The 12,661-nt window shown below is 36.3% G+C and overlaps 2 protein-coding genes across 3 annotated transcripts; one reads left to right on the top strand and one right to left on the bottom strand.

Moving 5' to 3' along the window:
* The first annotated feature begins 857 nt into the window (after positions 1-857).
* On the top strand, positions 858-2,502 carry LOC131790636 (F-box only protein 36). The gene has a single exon (XM_059107868.2). The coding sequence runs from the start codon at positions 931-933 to the stop codon at positions 1,645-1,647; it is 717 nt and encodes a 238-aa protein (XP_058963851.1). The 5' UTR covers positions 858-930; the 3' UTR covers positions 1,648-2,502.
* Positions 2,503-2,987: 485 nt separating this feature from the next.
* Positions 2,988-12,571, bottom strand: LOC131790721 (cytosolic carboxypeptidase-like protein 5). Of its 2 annotated transcripts, XM_059107984.2 has the most exons (13): positions 12,105-12,571; positions 11,294-11,638; positions 9,743-10,821; positions 9,035-9,170; positions 8,487-8,671; positions 7,694-7,845; positions 7,201-7,400; positions 6,666-6,716; positions 5,628-5,737; positions 5,117-5,259; positions 4,441-4,501; positions 4,176-4,278; positions 2,988-3,964 (listed from the first exon to the last, which is right to left on the bottom strand). In XM_059107984.2, exons 1-13 carry the CDS (start codon positions 12,474-12,476, stop codon positions 3,848-3,850), a joined length of 3,054 nt encoding a protein of 1,017 aa, XP_058963967.2. In that variant the 5' UTR covers positions 12,477-12,571; the 3' UTR covers positions 2,988-3,847. The 2 variants fall into 2 exon arrangements, with proteins under 2 accessions (XP_058963967.2, XP_066018330.1); XM_066162233.1 differs by lacking the exon at positions 2,988-3,964 and having other exon boundaries at positions 4,441-4,503; positions 5,118-5,259.
* Between the last annotated feature and the right edge of the window lie 90 nt (positions 12,572-12,661).

The raw sequence follows: 12,661 nt of genomic DNA, 5'->3' as shown, positions 1-12,661 counted from the left end.
GCAGTATTTTTAAGTAAAGAAGTCGATCACTACCTCGACCGATAAATAACTTATTAATCCCCTCTTTACTCTCTCTCAAATCATAATGTTGACAGTAAATATTGCTTTCGAAGGATCATTTGTAGTGGTAACTGCACAACAAAAACTGAAAAATTTTAAGAAGGAAAAGCCGCATTTAATCCCCTTGTGTCTTGTTGGAGTATCTAATTCGAATTTAGTTTGCATCCATTAGAATTTTGTTCTTCAGTCTCATGGAAGTAGTGTTGTTCAATAGATTGCATAGAGTATATGCAGTTTGGTTTCAGATTTCAGATTTTGCTTTTTTCAACAAGTGTACGTTTTTCAACTATTGGCATACTTGGCATACATGGCATACGAAGCACACAAGGCTTTCATGGCTTTCAAAGCATATAAGGCTTCAAGTGCTCGCGACTCAATCCGTTCCAAAAATACCGCTCAACAACATCTTTTAGTGTGGATTGGCCGCGAACAATACGACTTGTGTATGCGTCTGTAAGTATTTTGGGCGTTTGCACCATAAAGCTCCGGGTAATCGTAACCCAAAAACGTATAACCTCCATAGCCAAAACAACAACTCCAGAACAAATACAAATTGGCTGACAAAAGAGTTTTATTAGCAAAACTCTCGTGGTTCGTCATGTTACCCGGCCCTGTCCATGCATGACAACGTCAATCATCATCAAGATAACACACGTGATCAGCATGTGAACACCTTCACCCTCATTGGATCACAGTTAGTTGTTATTGTGTTGAGGGCCTAATGACCACTGGATACTATTGCGCAATTTTCCCATTTCGTGGCGGAGGAAAAAAAAAGGCGAAGCAGAGGTATCCCAGTAATGACTGACCGGTCCATTAAGAGAAAGTTCTGTAGTCCAGTCCGATTTTAAACTTACGTAAAGAGTAACTATGGCGACCTGGTCAGCTTGCTTTCTCTGCCTAGTACCCAGACTCTGTGAGAGTTTCCTTTTGACTTCTTGGTTGCATGGCGTTTTGCACGACAACATGAATTTGGGTGCAATTTTGTTTGAAAAGACGAGGCAAGCTCCATCGCCGAGCAAAGACTTTCATCAGCTTCTAGTAACAGAGAATCAAGTGATTCTAAGAACATGGCGGATCTCAATAAGAAAAGACCAACGATACATTCCACCAAGCCAGCGAAAAGTACCAATCGAAGAATTTGACGATGACTCCTTACTTCAGACAGACATCAACCGTATTTTTGGTGAAGACACGCTCCGTCTTGTACACAGCATAGTATGTAAAGACTGGTTAGCCCGTCTTCCTCAAAATGTCCTCATTCATTTGTTGTCATTCCTCGATCTTGTCGACATTGCAAGGCTAGGATCAGTATGCAGGTCTCTTCGGAAAGTTTGCTCAAGCGACGAGTTATGGGAGAAGATTTTCCTATCCCATTGTGACACCATCAACGACGAAACTCGATCCCTAGCAAAGGAAGTCGGTTGGAGGAAAGTGTTCTTTACTAACAAACTGCAGCTTCAGGTTCAAATGAGACGACGTAAAGAAAGAAATAGCGCTGAAATGAAAAGAAAGATAACTCCAGCTGAAGAGCAGATCCCACTAACATTTGTCACTCAGTCAAATGGCAACTACGATCACTATTAATCAACTATTAACTGGTATCCATTGAGTTTTTTTTGTGTTAGCCATTTTCTGTGAAGGTACTTGATTTGTAACCAAGTTAGCTCTAAGTTATTAGTAATAAGTTAATTAGTTTTTCAAAACATGCTCGTAGCTAAGAGTTATTTGTTGCGTTGTAAATTATATGGATGGATAACTTTTGTCTGCAGAGACACCAGAGGCATGCTGAAATTCTTTAAGGGACCCGTGTAGCATACTTTAACAAACTGGTCAGCTTTGAAATTCAATTTCAGAAGTAAAGAAGGTCACAATGCTGGTTTGACATGGATAATTTTGTTTATATGTATACAGTAATTTGAGTTTTATTTTGCTACAAAAAAAAAAAAACAAAAACAAAAACCAAACCTCATGATATCTACCTGTTACTGTCTATGATCCAAAGGTTCAGGTGTTGATCAATTAAAATGAGTATTAAAAGTGAAGTTCATATGGATGGACTTAGATACTTTGTTGTGTGTTTACAATACTTTGAGTTTTATTTCATTAAAAAAAAAACAAAAAAATTGAAACTTAACTTACATTGAATTGACGTTGTCTACCAGTCACTGCTTTTGTCACTGTGGTTGTTTGGCATTTTTACATCCATTGAACTTTGTAGTTGAATAGTAAGCATGCAAGTGAACTGACAGACTGAAATCAGTGTTTATGGTTTTCTGAGTCTCACAGTAACCAATATTCATATACTTGAATGTATTATCTTAGTAAAGTTAAGAGTAACTTTATCAAATTTTGATATTAACTTAACAACACTGTTTTACTTTGTTTAGAAAAGTTGGTTGTTAAAATGCTTTTAACCAATAAATATTATGGGTACATAGACAGTGTGTAATAACATATCTTAAAGGACTCACCATATACTGGTAATATCTAATTTTTATTCCTTTGTGTGAGGAGAGAAAATATCAGTAAGGTATCCTGACAAATTGGAATTTGATTTCCAAGTGGCTTGTTGAACCCAGACTTGCTTCTTGAAAAACAATGGATATTGTTCAAAGTTGTGGTGGTGTAATTTCAAAAATGCTCATACTTAGCTGTCCCCCATCTCTTAGTTACTATTTAGCTCTCTTTAAGTCTTGTTTTGCAAATTAATTTCTCAGTCCTCAACAGAACTGTTCCACCAGAGTAACTATCATCCTTTGTTATAATGATTAAAAAATAATAATAAACTGGGCAAATTAACCAGGCTGTGATAAAACGGAAGTTGAAAATGACAAACTTAATTTCTTAACATTATAGGAGACTTGCAGAACAACTGTAAATCAAAAGTATGGAGTTGAAAAAAGCAAAAGACAAAAACACATAACTAGACAAAAGTTGCTGCAAATTTTGTTTTTAGTTTTTTCCACTTTTGTTGTAAATGTTAATAATAAATTATTATAAATTATTGCTATTTAGATGTTTGGTAAAAACTAAGAGTGTCTTCAACCTCTGTCTACCAAACCAGCCCACTAAAAAAGAGTAAGTAATGGTAACTTGAAATAAACAACCACACTGCAGTACTCAATACCAATTTACTTTGTTTTACATGTTTAATCAACTCAGTATAACTAAAAGCTACTTGTCGAAAGAAACATTAACCAACAATAAAATATCAACCATGAATATTTTTTAAAATTTGTTTTCAAATCATCACAAACCAACTCACTCCACACTCCAATCAATGAATACCACATCACTGTTGATGATAACAACATGCTTGCTCACAGTACAATTTTTGATTGTGTACCACAAAAATGAATATCAAAGTTATCACAAGGCTTATCAGAATGGAGGAAAACATCTCAGTTGCAAGGATTGTAGAGTGTAATTTCCAGTTGGCCAATACCAGATGCATAGAGTGATAAAAGGAAAGAAAAGCAATCCTAGAATAATTGAAAGTGAGCCCTTCACTCAGAAAATTACATTACCACTAACCTACATGTAACACTTTAAAAAAATAACATAGCTTCCTTGTTTGATTTCCACAGTATAAATAGAGAAAAACATTTAAAATTTAAATAATCCTTGTACAGTTAAGACATATCCTATAAACTTTAAGACAAAAACTTTCAATCTTTTGTTGTAAATCTACATAAAATTGTGTATGCTTAAAAACACTTTTCCACTCTGAAATTTTTAGTAAATACACCATGAAGCTTAAAAAATGGTCTTCACTCCTGTTATGTCAGCTGACAGATGTGTTTGGCCAGAATGTCAAAGGATTTGTGCTGCTGCCACTCTGAGGTGTGTGTGGTAACTCCTTGATATCCACAACTTCACAAGACATCATGCTACAGCTTATCTAACAACAAATAACAATAACAATAATTAATCAAACTCCAAGGACTTATGGGGGTGTTTTGAAGGAAAATGGCTTTTATTAGAGATTGAGACTTAAAAGAGAGGCAGCCTGGGAATGTTAATTGGATATAGTGCATTTCTGAGCTGTTGTTAATAAATAATAACATTGGCCTTGAATAATTACTTTATGATAGATCATTATTACTGCTAACCATATTCTTGGAACTGTTTCTGCGTGACAGTTGAGTACTCTTGGATTTCCCTTCCTCTTCTTTCTCAACTGTGCTAACATGAATATCCTCTGCCGCTGGGGGCCTATTGAAGGACAACATTGTAAAAATAAATAACTACATATTAAATAACTTTGGTGAAGAATTCTCACAGGTCAAATTCTATGAAAGCACACCCCTATAGTACAAGGACACAACTGAGGGGCCCCACAGGTGTCCCCATAAGGAACCACTGTAAAATTCATACCTTGATGAAGATATTTCAGAAGGTTGAATTTCATCTCTAGCCACTGCTTCGCCATTTTTTTCTGGATAATCAAAAGAAAATAAGCTAAGTAACACATTTAAATATTGTTATTATTAGTGCATGTAAAATTTAAATACGATCATGATGTACAATAAAAATTCTTCAGAGTTTAAAAAAGAAACAAAAATTTATTAAAGTGAATGCAAAAAATTGGTCAAAGAGAGAGAGAGCACGACTGTTAAGAAATGACAAATGTCAGTCGAGTGGCTGGGCTAGGTGGTAATTATCAAAAAAAAAAATATATGCAGAAGAAATAGTACACTACCTACTAAAACATACAAGCACAAAGAAACAACAAAAAAATCGTAGGGGTTTGATACTTATTTACCTATTTTTTCACAAGCATATCAATGTTCAAATCACAGTTGAAAATATCAAATTGTATGAGAGGATTGTTGACACAAGTTCAACTCATAGATTTAAGATCTTCCATAAAATTACTGATTTTTGAACAATTGAAAAGAACATTGAATTCTCTGTTGTTAACCCCATTGATATACTGTTGGTCATACCAATTTGCTTTGTTGATACAAATTTACTTTTGAAAATCTGTTACCAGTAACTGGTAGTCTAATAGAATAAAAGATCCATGGAGATAATACGACATATTAATTACCTTTTTTCCTTCCATTTTTCCTCCTTGGACGAACATTCTTTTTTTTCTTCTCTTCATCACTCTGGCTACTGTGGCCATTCCTTAATGCCACGCCTGGTTTGCTTCTGTGAAAACTAATGAACTGCTTGTGGACATCAATAGTGCTGAGAAGATAAACAAACTTTTAGAATTTTTTTAGAACTAAGGAGTAAATCTCTTTGGCCTAAATAATTTACTGATGCAATTAGATTCAGTTAAAAATTTCACCAAGCACTTGAACAATTGTTGTAGGTTACTAGAGAGAATTCCGGATTTCTCCTATTTCTCAGAATATTTTCATTTATTGTGTGACCTTTTTCCAGGTCTTAATAATTAGTTTAAAAATGTTGAACAAAACTCTGGTATCAAAACAACCCTAAATATTGATAGAGACAATCATAAGGCACTCTCACAAAGCATCTGAACAGAAATGATCTCAATAGGTTCCTAATATGAAAGTTCCACTTAATTAACAGATTCAGATTGCTTTTACCTCATTTTAATCTCAACAGGAGATGATAAAGATTTACTGGACAATGATGTAGGCTGGACATGACCTTGGGGCTGATGACGTAAATTGTGCACCAGCCTCAGAGTTGGACCCTGTTTTGATACAAATTAAACATAAACACAAATGCAAAAGAAGTAATTCAAGTGAGAGAAATGGTGGATAAATTTGGATCAAGGATGCTGGCTGACCACTTTAATCTTACTGCAGCCCCAGGGCATGAAATTGTGCCTAATACAGGCGCCAGTGTGACTAAATTTTTCAATTTGGCAACCAAATCCTGAAAATCAGTTGCCAAATTGGCGACTAGAATGTTTCATCATAACCTTACCTAGAGATATAGTGAATTAAAAAGATTTGCAAAGATAAATCCACAGCAAACTTCCTCATCAAGTTTGTTTCCAAAATGCAGCACATGCATCTCGATCGATAACTAGACGCCATCTTGGATTTAGGTGAGTTTGAACGTTGCATATCATCAATTCTAGTGTCCACTTTGTAGCTAGTTAAAGATCATTTCTCTAACTTAATTTCTAGAACGGTGACAGCGTAAAAAACAGGTTTTGTTTGTCTTTGAAAATGGCGACCAACTTTTTTTGAATTGGCTACCGCTTTGAAGAATTTAGGAGCCAAGTGGCTATCAGAAAAAAAAATTAATTTCACACCCTGAACCCTTAGCAATACTATTTATAGAAATCTTTGCTTCATAAGTGACAGATAGGCTTTCACAAACTATTAATTACATTTTACCATATGAACTGTTTCTAAATAAAGCATAAATATGTAAAACAATCAAAGTGAATGCCTCAGCTAGCTTACTCACTCATCATGCTGGACCACAACCTCAGTGAAACACAGTCATCTATCTCAGATATACTTTGTTATGTTAACACTGTATCTATTGAGTTGCTCATTGCAGGCCTTGATTCTTATAGGCAGAAACTTTCCTAGAGTCCCCAGGTAACAAGTTACAAGATCTTTACAGCATATAACATGAGATTAGTTGCTGTCTGGATAACTTACCGTTTTGGGAAGTTCCAAAGAAACTCTTGGTTGTTCTTTTGCTTTGAACACCTTAAAGTAAAGCACACAATATTTGTTTGTATACAAAAAGCCAATAATATTATTCATTTAACACTGTGTTTAGATGTGAGCCAGGAAATTGTAACTGGTTGTAGTGCATAAATTTGAGGCTCAAAGATAAATCTCCTAAAATCATATGAAAAGACTGAATGGCCTCTCTGAAGTTCTGTCTGCACAAAGTCCTATAATTGACAGCTAAACAACATTTCTAGGGGGAACTTACAAACACATGTCAAGCAAGAACTCTTACTATTCAGGAGGAACTTTCAAAAAGAAAAGGAATGTCAAATCTTATAGCTAAATGTAGTCCATGCCCCAAAAGAAAATGTTTGTGTTTTGTTTTTCTTTGAAAGTTTATCAGTTGACCTTCAAGTTGATAATATGTTGGCATTCCAACATATCTAATGTAAATTATTGCATAACATAAAAGTCACATAATGGAAAAGAAAAAAAAACCACAACAAAGTTGGCTCACTGTTGCTCTCAAAGGTCCTGGCCCAGATAACTGATCTCTTCTGTTGGCTCCTGACAGAGTCCCAGGTGATGAAGAGCATGTATCATCATGATGGTTCTTTCCACTCTTTCCACTCTGGGCCCCTGTTCCTTGCAAGGATGTCTTTTGGGTACTTGCCAGGTGATATGGCCGCCTCACAGTATCAGTAGCTGGCTTTTTACCTAAAAATTGAGGAAAATCAGTTGATACAAACCCTTTCCATATGTGTCATTAATCAGGTGTGAGGAGATACCTGAATAATGGCCACTTTCTTTTTTTCTTCAGGGAACTAAGACAAAGTTGAGAGCCATAAAAACAAAGGAAACCAGGCTTATACTGGTCAAGTAAGGTATAGTCAAACAGAACATGGGATCAGTTTCATCTAGCCCCTTACAAAAGGAACATGGGCATTGTTAACAATATCAAAGTTTTATTTCACTACAAAGGAATAAATGGTTAATTTTTAAATGTGTACCAGTTTCCTTGTTAACATTTGTTCCATTCTGTGATGGATGATCTGTTGTTCTGTGCCCTCCACTAGCTGCGTTATCAGAAGACACATCACTGGATGAACTTGCCAATACAGATAATTTCTGACGTGTACTTGCTGTTGCTCCTGCCACCATACTGAAAAGTGTTCAGATTAAGTCCGTTGAGGAACTGCTGCAGCCCTCTCTACACATATAGGTTTCCAATGGGGTCTGACAAAGTTGTACCATCTAACAGAATGATTACCAGCCACACTGCACCAAATTTACTTATTTTTTGGCTAGGTAATAACTAATCATTCCTTTCTTTTTATTTTTCCAGTTTTTGTTACCTGATTTCTCTTCAAACTTACAGTCAAAAAGTTGGAATAGTCCACTTGTTATAAGGGAAGCTCTTTGAGCATGCAAGATGAAGCAAATCCTATGTTCTGATTGGCTACGCTTATTCCATTCCCAGGGAGAGAGAAATACAGCAGTTGTATGTCTTGAAGGAAGTCAGCACAAGTAACACCATGAAAAAAGTGAAGAAAGATTATTTGCTGTAATCGTTTAGCCAATTAATAAATCCTTCCACAACCAGAATGTTTGATCAAGTTAACTGGATATGGCCTTACCCTAATTTGCTTTTTCATCATCTTTTAAGGAAACAGGTTTGGTTAATAATAGAATTATGACATAAACCTAACAAAAACTTGAGTATCAGTGGTTGAGCGAGATAAGGAGGAAAAAAAACACTAACTTAGAGGATACACACATGAAATATCACAGCACTTTGCATACCTTGAAGTTTTAGTAATAACTCGAGAGAGTTTCTTGGGTACTGAGGGTGCATTCTTGGAACTCTTGACAAACCGCCTGACCCAATTCTTGACTCCTTCTAAAGATGTAAACTCACTGAGAGGAAGTCGTGTCCAGGGGTTGGTATTGTTCATATCAAGTACAGCCACTGCCATTGCTCGCCCCACCTGTCAACAACAAAAAATGACAAAAATAAACCAGAATAAAAAGTTTGCTCATAGGCCAAGTGGCTCACACCACTATAACCTATCCAGTTTTCATCTGCATTTAGCTACTTGGGATAGCATTGCTAAGGGTGTACATGATATCCAAGTGCACAACAGATCAACCCCACCTTAGGTGTGGCACATCCAAGAACACAACACAAGGACCCCAGCATGGTTTGAACATGGAGTTCAAAGTGCTGACCACTGACACATCACATCTCAGAACAATGTATGTGGTCTTATCAACTTCTGATAACCATAATGAACAACAAATCAATCTTAAGAAGTAAAGCAAATTTGCTTGACAATGTAACCTCATTTTACCTCTTCATAAATCTCTGGTGTATACTTGGGTGGGAAGCCAGGCAAAGGAGGTGGAGTAGCACACCCATTATCGCAAGTGGCAGGTGGCAAGCAATTGACTGTGCGCCCACAGTTGTAGTTACACTCTAGTGTATAACTGATAGAGAAATCATATTGATATCAAACATTGCCAAATAGTGATAAAATTAATGTATCTTGCTTGATGGCAAAACATATCATAATGTAGGTATATATTTTATGATATTATATATTACAACATCCCAAGCTGAAGGGAAAAGCTCAAAGATCATATTTACTAAACAGGTATGCACCTGTTTAGTTACAGAGGACTCTAGTATAAATTCAAGCTAATCAAAAGTTCACTGCAGCTCAATTGATAAAACACTGGATTGCAAAATCAAAGGTTTGAGGTTCCAAACATCTCAAATAAATCAGGTTTTTTTTTTGACAACCTTACCCATTATTAATATTTGTCTTTTATGCTAATTGCGTAGTAATTTGACACCTATTCTATCAGAAAATACATCAAAAGGAATCAGTCAGGATCATATCAATCAGTATGGATTGTGTGTGTGAGTGCTAAAGAAATCTACAATTTGAGCATTACCAGTACATGCTCACAAAGATGTGTTCAGAATAGTAAGAGTTTAATCATTATCAGAAGTCTATTAAAATTAAAATGTTTCTACTGTACATCTCCTTGCCAACCTGTGAATTATCCCAGTGGCTTTATAGATGGCAACCCTCCCACTTCCTTCTTTGGACATGCCATCTCGCTTGTCCTTGCTGTACATGTTCTTTTCAGTAAAGTTACAAGCTGCAAAGTCAAAGTTTGTTGAATTCAAAGAGATGAGTTTTGGGAATAAAATAGAGCTGACATAATTATCTTCATTCTCCAGGTAATTTGCATAGACAAAGCATCCGCGCTTTGAAGCATGGCCATGCAGATCAACATAGTATGCAACCCCACTGCTTTGCTCAGATGAAGTCTGTGAAGAGCAATAGGTGCAATTTGCAGGTTCTTTCTTGTTCAACACCGTTTTGAACTGAGGCTGGTCTAGAGTTCTTGTATTTAACTGCTTTTCTGAATGGCAGTCACTTGACATGCTGCTTGTACTTTCATTTGAAAGCTGATTAGAAACAACAGTGTCCATTTGAAGTGCATCATTTGAGGCACCAGTCTGAACATCAGGTGACATTTTCAATGCTAGAGAGTCTAAATTTGATGAGAGTGTTTCCTTGTTCTTGTTATTGTTGGCATCTTTGTCTATCATTCCATTGCCCTCCACACTTATGAAATCCATTTTTACAGACTCAGGTTCTGGCAACTCTGGCTTTAACTCAGAAGGAACTGACTGCAAATCTAAAATATCTTTGTTTGTGAAGAATTCAGAGCCAGTTTCAACAGATGTAGTGTTAAGGTTTACAATGATTTTTTTTGCCTTCTCTGTATCACATACACAAGCATTATGGTGCTCAGAATCTTTGTGCAAGTTTCCTATAGTGTGGTGATACAAAATGATATTTTTGGCTGCAAAGATTGAAGGATGAAGGAGAGGATCAGGATCCATATACACTCGATTCAAGTTCACACCTCGCTGATCAGTGCGGTAATGGCCACGTTTGACACCATCTGGATTCAACATTGGTATCAACTTAAACACATATTGGTCCCGTAATGCTGCAGCTCTGGGATCATCTTGGCGTAAAATAAAGTCTAGGAATCCATTGAATACAAAACTTGATGGAGTTTCCCCTGGATGTACCCTGGCACTCAGGAAAAACACCTGGAAGAGTTATAGGAAAGAGTTGAAATTCATCACATCCTGTGGGAACATTTAACACATTATGGTGAACAAGTATTAGTTTTCCTTGACAAGTGCAGTTGTCTAAAAAACTTGCTAGTGTAAATGCCTCTTAACCCTTTAACACTGAAGAGTGACTGGCTTCTAATTTCTTCTTGCAATATCACCCCTGAATCAAACATTGAGGTCATGAGAATCAAGGCAATGATCACCTACTGAAAAAGCTCTTGATTTTTAAACAAATTCTCCTTGTCAGCACCACAGGAAATGTATAGAAAGCAGTATGGAGAATGTGCACCCTGATGTTAGAGTGTAAAGGGTTAAGAATAAACAAGCTTACATGACATGCAGTGCAACTCAGTGCTTTTGAAGCTTTACTTAGATTTAAAAGCATGGCAGACTACCATGATTACTTTAATCTTTTTTTTCTACACTAGATAAAAATGATTCCTACCTTCTTCCCTTCAAACTTGTGAGCCCTAGGAACAGTTTTGTCTGGAAAAAGACTTGGCAGAGATTCTTCCCTCTCCTCCATCATGCCCTTTGCAGAAGTTATTGTTAGAAGGTCTACTCTTAAGCTGTCCAGTGTGTAACACAAAAGTTCCCGATAGAAATAGATAGAGTCTTTTGGTTCAGAGGGGGTCATTTGCTGACATATGGTAAAGCTTCTGTCTAAATCATCAAGCTTTGCTTGGCAATCTGAGTATGAGTATGGATAGCAGAAAGCAAAGTAGTGAACTCCACTGCGCTGATCAGGAAAGCGATAAGTGAATGACAGTCTAAACTGGCCATCAACAGTCTAAAGAAAAAGGACAGAGACAACAGTTTATGAATACAGTTTTCACTCATTTTGATTATTTTAAAATTGCAAAATAAAATTTCCGCCCAAACACTAGTGGGATATTTTCAAAAGCTACCACCTACTATTGAACCTAGGAGTTGAAGTTTGGGATACTTCACTTTCATAAGTTAGCTTCCAGCAAACCTTAACAATAATTACAAACAAGTGCTTTTTTTTCTATTTGCTTCATGACTTAATTTGGAAATACAGTAGTAATTTCTTACTTTATAACACAACCTGCACAGTGAAAACTACAAAAATAAAACAAACCACACCTAACGTGACAAAATGTTCTAACATCCACTTCACCTCAATAATAGATACTAATTAATTTTATTCAAGTTTATTGATTAATTTAATTAAATAGGAAAGAATATAAAGCAAAGTTTGGATTTTTTTCCTAAACGCTTATAGGACGCCTCACCTCATATTTCGGTTTATCTCGTATTCTCTCCCATTTGTTCCTGGATGGGACAACCTTCACCAGCGGAGTCATGCCTTGACCGTACAACTTTCCCTGTCGATTTAAATTCAAGATATTTATCCGTAAAAGTTTTCCAGGTTGACCTCCTTTGATACCGAAATAAAACCATGTTCGATTTTGATTTTCAAACTCGGTGCCAGCACAGTCGGGAGCCGTCCAAACATTGTAATCAAAGTCAGGATTTATCACCACAGCTCCATCACAATCCTCTGGACTGGAAGAAGCGTCTTCAGTTTTTACTCTTTCAACGCGCGCTAAATTTCCCGAGTCAAAGTTAGAAATAAAAGTAAAAGGTCCTACTTTCTCTTCCATAACCTCTCATGTCCCATAACCGGACAATCCATGCTGAAAATATAACATTATTTTATAAACACATTTCTTCAGGCGCTATCATTCCGCCATTTTTAGTGATGTTGTCGAGTCGTTTCCAACTGCCCGCCGTTACCTCGCAACCATGTCTAGTGCTTAGTCCATCGCCATTACTTCGGCGGTCTTTC

This window comes from Pocillopora verrucosa, chromosome 2 (assembly GCF_036669915.1).
Source record: "Pocillopora verrucosa isolate sample1 chromosome 2, ASM3666991v2, whole genome shotgun sequence".
Lineage (NCBI taxonomy): Eukaryota > Metazoa > Cnidaria > Anthozoa > Scleractinia > Pocilloporidae > Pocillopora > Pocillopora verrucosa.
This window is presented reverse-complemented; position numbering and strand designations above follow the sequence as displayed.